Source organism: Alligator sinensis, unplaced genomic scaffold, assembly GCF_000455745.1.
Source record: "Alligator sinensis unplaced genomic scaffold, ASM45574v1 scaffold1334_1, whole genome shotgun sequence".
Lineage (NCBI taxonomy): Eukaryota > Metazoa > Chordata > Crocodylia > Alligatoridae > Alligator > Alligator sinensis.
Window position 1 is genome coordinate 20,424 of NW_005842872.1, and position 10,044 is coordinate 30,467.

Consider the following 10,044-nt stretch of genomic DNA (forward strand, 5'->3'; position numbering starts at 1 on the left):
AGCCGGGCACGGCCGGCGGGCGCGGACAATGGGGCGCTGTGCGCCGGGCCGGGTGCCCGTGCCCTTGCACACACGTGTGCAGGAGGGGCCGTGCTTGTGCGCGCGCCCGTCCATGGGCACGTGTGTGCGGGAGGGGCTCATACCCCTGCCCAGGTGTGCCAGGGGACCCACGTGCCCGTGCACAGGTAGGCGTGCAAGTGCCTGCACACACACCTGTGCAGAAGAGCGGGGCTAGTGCCGGTGTGCCTGTGCAAAGCGTGTGCATCAAGTGTTGGTGGGAAGCGTGTGCATCTGGCGTGTGCCAGAGCTTCCACATGCCTGTGCACGGGTGTGCATACAAGTGTCCACATGCCTGTGCACAGGCGTGTGTAAAAGTGTCCATGTGCCCATGCACAGGCATGTGTACAAGTGTCCATGTTCCTGTGCACAGCTGTGTGCACAAGTGTCTGTGTGCCTGTGCACAGGTGTGTAAATGCGTGTCCATGTGCCTGTGCTCAGGTGCATGCACAAGTGTCCATGTGCCCGCACACGGGCAGGGCAATGGCAGGGCTGTGCTGGGGCGGGGGGTCTTGGGGAGCAGGGACCAGCTCAGCTCCCCCCAGCCTGGCTCTCAGGCCCCCACTCTAGGCAGGATGGCGCTGGTGGGGCTGACCCAGAAGAAGGGCTAGCACCTGGGCACAGACATGCTTGCACACACAGCCACGTGGCCACCTCCACACATGAGTGCATGTGCCCTTGAGCACACACAGGGCATGCTGGCGCACACACACACACACACGCCTGTTTCCACACCCCCTCCCCGGGCTGCTCATGCCCGTCACATACTTGTGGGCTCTTATCATGCCCCCTCTTAGCCGCTGCCCGGCTCAGCCAGACGGATTTAGCTGCTGCGGCGTCTCCCGGACCGTAACCCAACTCCCAGCGCCAGCCGGCCTGGTGCTGTGCCCCGCGGGGGCAGGGGCTCACGGCGCTGGGGGCTGAGTCCAGTACAGCGAGGGGCCAGCTCCAGAAGGGCTCAGCTCCCCACAGCAGGATGCACCCCCTGGGGCTGCGCCAGCCAGCCCTGTGGCCCCGTGCAGGCCTCTGGATCAGCCGCGCTAGGTGCAGGGGGCCTGGCCTTGGGGTGGTTCCTCCTGCCTCCTCCACCCCCAGAGGCCTGGGGAAGGTCAGGCTTGAGCCCAGTCCCAGGGAGGGGACCCCACACCTGGCTGCAGGGGCTGGGACCAGCAGGGTCCAACCCCCAGCCCTGCTCCTGCCTTCCTGCCATTGCACATCCACACCCAGGCTGCCTGGTTGAGTCCCAGCCAGGTCTAGCTGAGTCAGCCGTGGGAGGGAGACTTCCCAGGAAAACCCAGCGCCGCAGGGGCCGGGTGAGGCTCAGGAGGAGACTGGGGTGCGGGGGGGGGCACCGCGCTGCACACTGGGAGGGGCACGAACCCCATGCAGCACTGGGCATGTGCAGGGAGGTCTGTCATTGCAGTGCACACAGCTCCAGCCCGGGGCAGGGAGTGAGGCTGGCATGGCCCTGGGGGGCTTGGGTCATGTGGGGAGGGGACTGAGAGCTGCGGGAGCAAGGAGGAACTATGGGGGTGGGGGGGGCGGGCCGCGGCTGCCAACTTCCCGCTGCTGCCAGGGGGGTCGTGGGCGCTGCAGAGAGCCCAGCCCTAGGCCGTACCCCAGCTGTAGAGGAAGGCAAAAACCCCCAGTCTGGACCAGTCTGAGCAGGAGGGAAATCCCTTCCTGCCCCAGAGCAGTGTGGGGCTGAGCCTGAGCGTGGGGGCAAGACCCTCCAGCTGGGACCCTGCGGGGTCGGTGCAGCAGGAGCCTTGGCGCAGCCCGGCCCCAGCCCCAGCCCCAGCCTGGGCTGCAGCAGCACCAGCGCCTCGGGGGGAGGATTCAAGCCTCCCTGACACACTGCGCCGAAAGGCGGGGTGGGGAGACCACAGAACGCCAGGCCTCCCGCCTGTCTCCTGGGCCATCCCAGCCTGCTGGAAGGTGACAGGAAGGGGAAGAGTCCTGGGGACAGGCGGTGGCGCTGGCAGTGGGGAGCTATCAGGGAGGCAGGTGTCCGAGTTAATCCAAAGTCAGTCAGAAGACAGAGGAGAGACCACCTGCAAGGAGCCATAAAACCACTGTCTGTGCTAAATCCCTGGTGTCTGGGAAAGAGGAAACACAGGATGAGGCTGGGGGTTATCTCAGGGTTATCGCCCAGCAGCCGCCTCTGATAAGGAGCTGATTTTCTAGACCAGGTGAATGCAGCTGGTCCTGGTGGTGGGGTCTCTTGCCCGTGACCCCTTTTCCCCCTTGCCTCCAGTTGAAATGCATTCCACTTAATTAAATTAAATTAATTAAATGGATTCCAGTTGTAATCCAAGTGCGCGCAATGGCAGCAGCGTTTCTATCCAGGCAGTGGAAAGGGAGCCCTTTGCCTTCACTGCTCCCTGTCACCTCCCTGATTCCTGCTAAACTCTTCATTCCAGATGTGTGAGCGGCCCTCATTCCTTTTTAACCGTCTTATACCTTCCTTCTGCAGCCAGCAGCCTGTGAGCTGCTCCGGTCACGGAGCTCCTATCCCGCCGCCCTGCAGACTGGCTTCACCTCTAGCGACAAACAAGAAGGGAGGTGAACATGAACTCAGGGGTGGAAATCGCTTCCAGCAACACATTGGAAGCACCGCCCATGGCTCGGGAAGGCTCCATCTTGTTTTATGAGTCGGAAAGAGACGTCCGTTTACTTCTAACGACGACAGGACTAAAGCAGCAGCAGCAGCAGCTCGGGATCACTTGTGCCTCGTTTGTGCCCATGTCCCTGACCCCCCGGCTCGCGGCTCTACCCCAGTGACCGCCCGTGTCTCAGTCCCTTACAGCCCTCGGCTTCCTGAGTCTAGTCTGGACCGTGCCTGCTCCAGACCCCGCGTTGTGACCTGAGCGTTTACTGACATTTCCTAGCAGCAGGACGTGGTGGCCGCAGCCCCCCTGCTCTCCCAGGGGCATGGGCAGGGGCGGGGGCGATGCGTGGAGCTGTGTTGGGGTGATTGTCATGCTGGACACAGGGCTTGTCTGGCCTGGTTTGGACAGGGCTGATCCTGCCCGAGGCAGGGCTTGAACTGGATGCGGCCCATGGAGGTCCCTGTCACCCTGTGTCTGTAGGAGTCTGCGAGATGCTCAGAGATTGGTTGTTACGGGACCTGTTCCAGGCACTGACGTTGGCCCGTGATTCTCCTTGTCCCTGTGTTTTGACCAGCCCCGTATTCAACTGTTGGCTACAAATGTCCAACTCGGGATCCTTAAAATCCTAGTTTATTAAGCAGATTGAAACAATGTAATGAGTTAAATCATAAACCTTGGGGCTGGTCCCCACACACACACACATGCACACACATACACGCACACAGTAGCAGGCTACAGAGTCAGGTATACCTATCCTACAAGCGCTGGAGTCTGTCGTTGAGGCTTCTTCCAGCGTGGTGTTATCCTCCAGAAGGGGGTCGCCGGCTGGTCCTTCTGGCTGGACAGGTCTGGTCGAGTTGGAGATCAAGAGGGCGCCCCTGAGGGTCACTTTTCACTGCCTTTTATCTGTCCCTGGCAGACTTTGGTGACTCCCCAGTTTTCAGGTTTGCCCAATCCAGGGGTCATTGACCCTCGTGGGACTTCCCCCCTCGGTGGCTACTGGACGGCATCTGTCAGCCCCAGGGGTTGTCCGCATGTACGTGCAGGTTTGGGAGTCCGTTGATGAATTTTGAATAGGGCTCTGGGAGCGGTTGATCTGGAGATATTCAGCCCAAAAGTTGGTCCCCGGAGTTGATCAACTCAGGCCAGGGCTTCTAGCCCTTCATCAGTGACGTTTAGAGATTTCCCGGTTGTTACATTGTCTTCTATTGAGTTCTTCCGTTGGTTGATCTGCAGCTTCCAGGTGATAATTGCTGCTTGCTACCATGTTACACATTCAATCACTGATTCACTCGCTCTTTCAGGGGCCAGCCTGATACAGAGAAGGACAGTTTGACTCCTGCCCTTGTTAACATTGTTACAATGTATAACTTACTTCTGAAACTAAACGTGAGGAGTATAAATATAAGCTACAGAAGTAATGCCATGGCACACAAATAGATAAAAATACCGAAATACAGGGGGAGATACAAAATTCACACATACAAATTTTAAAACACAATTCCTTATCTTAAGGTGAAAGAAAGAGGAAGGAAGAAAAGGTAGAAGAGGAAAAACACATTCAAAGAGGGGAGAGCAAATGCAAGCAAGAGGAAAAGGGGGCTTTCTGCTACACAGCCAGGGATTCTGGCGGCCTGCGGGACTCCGCTGAGCGGGCAGCCGCTGGCTCTGCTGCTCCTGCCGGCTCCAGAATGGATCTCCCCAGGCCCTGCTGAGATGGGAACGCACCATCCCTGTTCGCTCCGAGGACCCACAGACCAGCCGTGCTCTGCCCGGCAGAGCCCAGATCGCAGCCTCCCGGGAGTGCCAGGTCCTGAGACTGGGGCGCTCTGGTTCTCTGACCACGGGAAGCCACATTGCCCCCCACCCCCAGCTGTGGGGCTAGGATGGGGCCACTGCGATGGGCTGCGTGGGGGACAGCAATGCAGGGAACTCTGCTCCACTATGTCCAAGCAAAGCTGCTGAGACCCTCCCTCGGGATCCAGGCTCCGGCTGGGGCAGGTCCAGAGGGACTGTTCTAGGACTCATTTAACCTTTGAAATGGCACTAGGGTGCAGAAGCCCCAGGCCAGCAGCCCCGGGTGCCCACGCCTTGGGGGGCATAAGACTCCAGCAGCTGCTGCCCTGGCCGCATGCCCCTGCCAAGAGCAGCCGGGAGTCACTGCTGCCTCCTGCACTGCAGCTGCCCAACACTCACCTGCCTCTGCTGCTTCCGGGTCAGGAGGGCCAGCAGTGAGCGCGGGTGCAGACGGCACAAGGCAGGGACCTGGGTGCAAGAGCCTGCTGCTCCTGCCGGGGCTGGCGAACCCGGAGGCTCGGGGCAACACTCCTCAGTGGCCTCCGAGCAGCCTGGCACGGACAGGAGCTTTGCCTTCCTCTGGCGTGGGGCAGGAGCTGCTTCCCGGGACCCGTGAGCATCGGTGCCTGCAAGGGCAGGGCACTGCTGGGGCCATGCTTCCCGCACCCTGGGCACCTGCAGGATGATGCCTGGCCAGAACAGCCCCTAGACATGGGCGGAGCCACTGCCCCAGCTCTGGCAGCGCGTCGCCTCTCCTAGCTACTGCCTTGGTCTTTGAACACGTGGCCCTGTGGCCTTTTAAATGTCTTCATCCTCCCGCTGAGGCCAGGCTGCACCACGGTCACAGGCAGCCAGGGCACAGAGGAGCAGCAGGACATGGCCAAGGCCAAACAGGCTGCAGTGGCAGAGACTTGGGTCTTCCGGGCCACAGGCGCGTGCCCTCCCTTGGGGCGTCCTTCCCGTGCTGTCATCAGGTGCCTGAGCCCGGGAGACACGAAGCTTCACAGCGACATCACCCACTTCCCCTCCACAGAAAACCCCCCAACCCCCCTGCCCCACGGGAGGGCTCTCAGCACCGCCCCTCCCATGCTAGCCTCCGCCTGGCTCCTCTTGCAGACATTGCTTCCTGCTGCTTCCCGGCCCGGCCCGGCCCGGCCCAGGCACCCCAGGGACATGGGCGGAGCGGAACGAGCTCCCCTGCAGAGGGGAGGCCAAGATGAAGGGACTTGACTGAGGTCGTGCAAGAACGCGGTGGCACAGCTGGTGCAGGGCACCCGAGTCCCAAGGGCAAAAGCAGGGGGCAGCCCAGTCCCTCCAGCACCCAACTCGGCTGGCTGGCAGCATCTGCGTGTGCAGGCGCACGTGTGCCCGCGTGTGTGCTCGTGCTGGGCCTGCAGCCTCTTGCACGTCCCCAGCCCCAGCTCAAGCTGAAGATCAAGCTGGGCGGGCAGGTCCTGGGCACCAAGAGGTGAGTGAGGCCCGGCTGGAGCCGGGGGCGGCCGTGCTGCCCCCCCCGCCATAGCCCGGCTCCCCCTCCCCCCTTTGGGCTCGCAGCCTCCCAAGTGCGAGGCTCTGGGTTTGAGGCTCTGCCTCGGGCAGGCAGTGCTGCCCAGCGGTCGCCCTTCGCAGCGCCGCCGTCGCGCCGCCGTCACGCCGCCGTCTGCAGTGTTATGAGAACAACTCACTCGGGTCCGGTTCTGTGTCGGCCGTTGGTTTCTCTCTGCTCTTGGGTCTTCTCTGTGGCGAAGCTGTTCCTCTCCCAGCTGCAGTCAGGCCGGGCTCCTCTGCAGTCTCCCCAGGGCCTCTCCTCCTTGTTGTCAGAGCAAGTCAAGGAGCAGCTTCTTTCCCCTTCTCGCTCCACCCTGGCCCCAGGCAAAAACATGCGCCTCCCCCCCTCTCCCTCCCCACTTGCAGCTTGTTTCTCCCACTGGCTCCCAAAGCAGCCCGGCGGCTGGAGTTCAAACCACTGTCCCCCTTTTTTCCCTGTTTGGTCCTCTTGTAGCCTCCCTGCCATGGGAGGACCTGGGGATCTACCCCATGCCCCAGTGCATTGGAGCCATTTGTCATAGTATCCTAGTAGCTCGGGTCAGGAGGGACCTGAACAGATCACCTAACCTGACACCTGCCACAGGCAGGAATGGATGCTGGGTTCTCAAGACCCCAGACAGGTGATCATCCAACCTCCTCTTGAATATGTGTAAGGTCGGGGCGAGAACCACTTCCCTGGGAAGTTGGTTCTAGATTTTGGCCACCCTAACTGTAAAATATTGCCTTCTGATCTCCAACCGAAACCTATTCTCCATCAGCTCATGACCATTGTTCCTCGTCACCCCAGGTGGTGCTGGGGAGAAAAGGGCTCTGCCTATTTGGTGATGATCTCCCCTGATGAGCTTGTAGGCAGCCACCAGGTCCCCCCTCAGCCTCCTCTTGCTGAGGCTGAACAGGTTCAGGTCCTTCAGTCTCTCCTTGCAGGGCCTGTCCTGCGGCCCTCTCACCAAAACAGGTGGCCTCCTCTGGACCCTCTCCAGGCTGGCCACATCCCTCCTGAAGTGCAGCGCCCAGTACTGGATGCAGTACTCCACCTGCGGCCTGACCAGTGTCACATAGAGGGGGAGGATCACCTCTCTGGACTGGCTCAAGATGCACCTGTGGATGCACGACAAGGTCTTGCTGGCTGCGGTCTGGCATTGGCGGCTCATGTTCATCTGGGAGTCAATAATGACTCCGAGATCCCTTTCCGCCCCTGTGCTTTCAAGAGGGGAACTCCCAGCCTGTATGTATGCTGTGGACTCCTTCTCCCCAGGTGCAGCACCCTGCATGTGTCTGCGTTGAACCCCGTCCTATTCTCATCTGCCCACTTTTGTAGTCTGTCTAAATCTAGTTGCAGCCTCTCTCTCCCTTCAAGTGTGTCCACCTCGCCCCACATCTTGTCTGTCTAGCCTAGTGTCCCAGGTCTTCCTTCTTCCCTGGGACAGCCCAGCCCTGCTGCCTTCCAAAGCAGCACCATTGCTGCGGCTGGGCCTGGGGTCAGAGTCCTCCCCATGGGTGCTGCTCTCTGCCCCCCAGGAGGGTGACTGGGCACCTGCTCTCTCCTCAGCGTGCCAACCTTCACGGTGATCCCCGAGGCACCGCGCTCCCCCTCCCCACTCATGGTGGTGGATGATGAGGATGAGCCCATGGAGGGCGTCCCCATTGAGCAGTACCGGGCCTGGCTGGGTGAGTTGTGGGACTGCAGGAGCAGGGTGGGGGGTCCGGCTGGGGCTGGTGATGAGGTTGGGGTGGGGAATCTTTGGGAGGTGGCCACTCTGCTTTCCTTCATGTCAGTAGTTCCAGAGTCGCTGTAGGCAGGTCTGGGACCTTGTACCTTGTGTCCCCGGCTGGCTGTTGAGGCAGCGATTGCCACACGTGGAGCCAGGGCACAGCTCCCAGCCACCACCCTAGGGGTTTCCCTGCTAGGAGCTGAAGACGGGTCTGCCCCAAGGAGCAGGGCAGGGACAGAGCTGGCCCCACATGGGCCCCGTGGGACTTCTGTTGCCTGGCTGGGGTGGGAGGGTGAGGAACAGGCCTAGTGCAGGCTGTGATGTTCCCTCTGCGGTGGCCACCCAGATGAGGACAGCAACCTGGAGCCCTCTCCTCTGCCTGACCTGGACGCTGAGAGCTGCTTCCCCGCCCGTGAGGAGGAGGAGGAGGAGCGCTGGCTGGATGCGCTGGAGAAGGGCGAGCTGGATGACAATGGCGAGCTCAAGAAAGAGGTGGACGAGTCCCTGCTCACCGCCAGACAGGTGAGGTGGGGGGCATTGGGGCTGGCAGGCACTGCCCCTGCCCCAGCAAATGTGCCCTGGGGTGTCTGACGTGCACAAGAAAGGGGAAGTGGGGGTCCTAAGGGGGTGCTGCTGCTTCTGGGGTTGCGCAGAGCCCATGGCCCTGGCCCAGGCTCCGGCCCCAGTAGCAGCACTGTGTCCAGGAAGGAGCTGCAGCAGCTCTAGAGCTGTGCCCATCACCACAGCCGGGACCTGCTGGCTCCTTGTGCCCGCTCCCTGCCTCGGGACAGGCCCAGCCCTGAAATCCCAGGCACTCTGGGAAGGCTGGGGGCAGGCAGTTGCTTGCAGAGCTGATGCCTGGCTCTTCCTGCCACTAGTGGGGGAAAGGCCCCTAGTCCCCCACAGCCCCGAAGTGGCTGGTCTCGCCTGGCCTGGGCAGGTCTGGAGGGGGCCTGGGCAGGCTCTGGGGGAGCCCGGACTGGGTGGAGGGGGGCTGGGCAGGGCTGAATGGGGCCTGGGACTGGCCTGACGTCCCCACCCTGTGCCCCACAGAAAGAGCTCCTGCACAAGCAGCAGAGCCAGCCGCTGCTGGAGCTGCCCATGGGCTACAAGGCCAAGGCGCTGACCGAGGAGATGCTGGTGAAGCGGGAGGAACGGGCCCGTAAGCGGCGCCTACAGGCGGCCAAGAAGGCCGAGGAGAACAAGAACCAGACCATCGAGCGCCTCACCAAGACCAGCAAGGCCAAGGTGACGGCGCTGCGGGAGCGCCGGGCCCGCCCCGCACCCTGTCCCATGGTGCGCTACTGCAGCCGCGCCGACGGTGCCGCTCTGTGCTTCCCGCCTGGTGTCGCTTCGCCCCTGGTGCCCTGCGCTGCGCCTGCCCCGCCCCTGCCCACCCTCTGCGGCGTGCGTGGCTGCCCCAACCCCCGGCGCTACGCCTGCTCCCGCACCGGCCTGCCGCTCTGCAGCCTCGCCTGCTACCGCAAGAACCTGCTGCTGCAGGAGGCGGCTGCCTAGCGCCCGCGCTGACGACCCAGGGAGGGGGCCGCCCCGCAAGGATGGACGCTGTGCCCGGGGCTGGCCCCGTGACGGCACGAGGCGCGATGAGTCCTGCGTAGGCCGGCCGTTGGACGATAGACGGTGCGAGCCGGCACGGCTGGGGGTCGTGTCGCCGCTCCCGGCCCTGGAGCCTGTCCTGCACAAGTGTCTACTGGCGGGGCCCCCGGCTGGCACTCCCGTGGGTCTGCTCACAGCCACCCCTTGGCAGCAGCGGCGCTGCCAGAGCGCGCGGAGATCCCGCTCCCCCTGCCCAGCAGAGGAACGGCAAGGCGGCAGCCCAGCTCCCCGTGGGGCAGCCCCGGGCTGCCAAATATCCCTGCTGCCGCGGCCGCGGGCCCGGGGGCAGCCGGGCACAGCGGGAAGGTGCTGGCAGCTGTGGACGTGGGGGCGGAGGCGGGAGGCCGAGCGTGGAGAGCTGCAGTCGGGGGGCCTAGGGGGCCTGAGGACTTAGGGACCCCCTCTGTGCTGCCCCCAGGGCCCTCCTGCCCGGACCCCGGCTCGCGTCGTGTCCCCCGCTGCCCCGCACGGGGCCGGCGCCTGTGACTCCCCGCTGGGTTCATTAAAGGCACATGGAAAGTCTCTGTCCTCTCGGCGCGGGTCTGCGGTACCTCGCTCCCCCACGGGCTTGGAGGGCGGGGGCCGTCCCAGAGCCGGTGCCGGTGCCAGCCCCGCTCGGCCTGCGGGGGAGCGCCGCCCTGGACCGGGGCACCTGCGCTGGAGCCCAGTAGCAGGGGGAGGAGATGGACCGGGGGGGGGTG

General features: G+C 63.2%; 1 protein-coding gene across 1 annotated transcript; it reads left to right on the forward strand.

The window, feature by feature from the left end:
* Positions 1–5,342: 5,342 nt before the first annotated feature.
* INO80B (INO80 complex subunit B) lies at positions 5,343–10,016 on the forward strand. The gene is made up of 5 exons (XM_006035720.2): positions 5,343–5,397; positions 5,823–5,934; positions 7,564–7,682; positions 8,073–8,248; positions 8,780–10,016. The coding sequence occupies exons 1-5, from the start codon at positions 5,343–5,345 to the stop codon at positions 9,242–9,244; spliced, it is 927 nt and encodes a 308-aa protein (XP_006035782.1). The 3' UTR covers positions 9,245–10,016.
* Positions 10,017–10,044: the final 28 nt, after the last annotated feature.

Bases quoted from the DNA above. Each gene is read 5' to 3' on its own strand.
- INO80B (XM_006035720.2), top strand. From the start codon at position 5,343: ATGGCCAAGGCCAAACAGGCTGCAGTGGCAGAGACTTGGGTCTTCCGG. The intron at 5,398-5,822 runs GCGCGTGCCCTC...CTGCGTGTGCAG, and splicing joins TTGGGTCTTCCGGGCCACAG to GCGCACGTGTGCCCGCGTGT. The intron at 5,935-7,563 runs GTGAGTGAGGCC...CTCTCTCCTCAG, and splicing joins CAGGTCCTGGGCACCAAGAG to CGTGCCAACCTTCACGGTGA.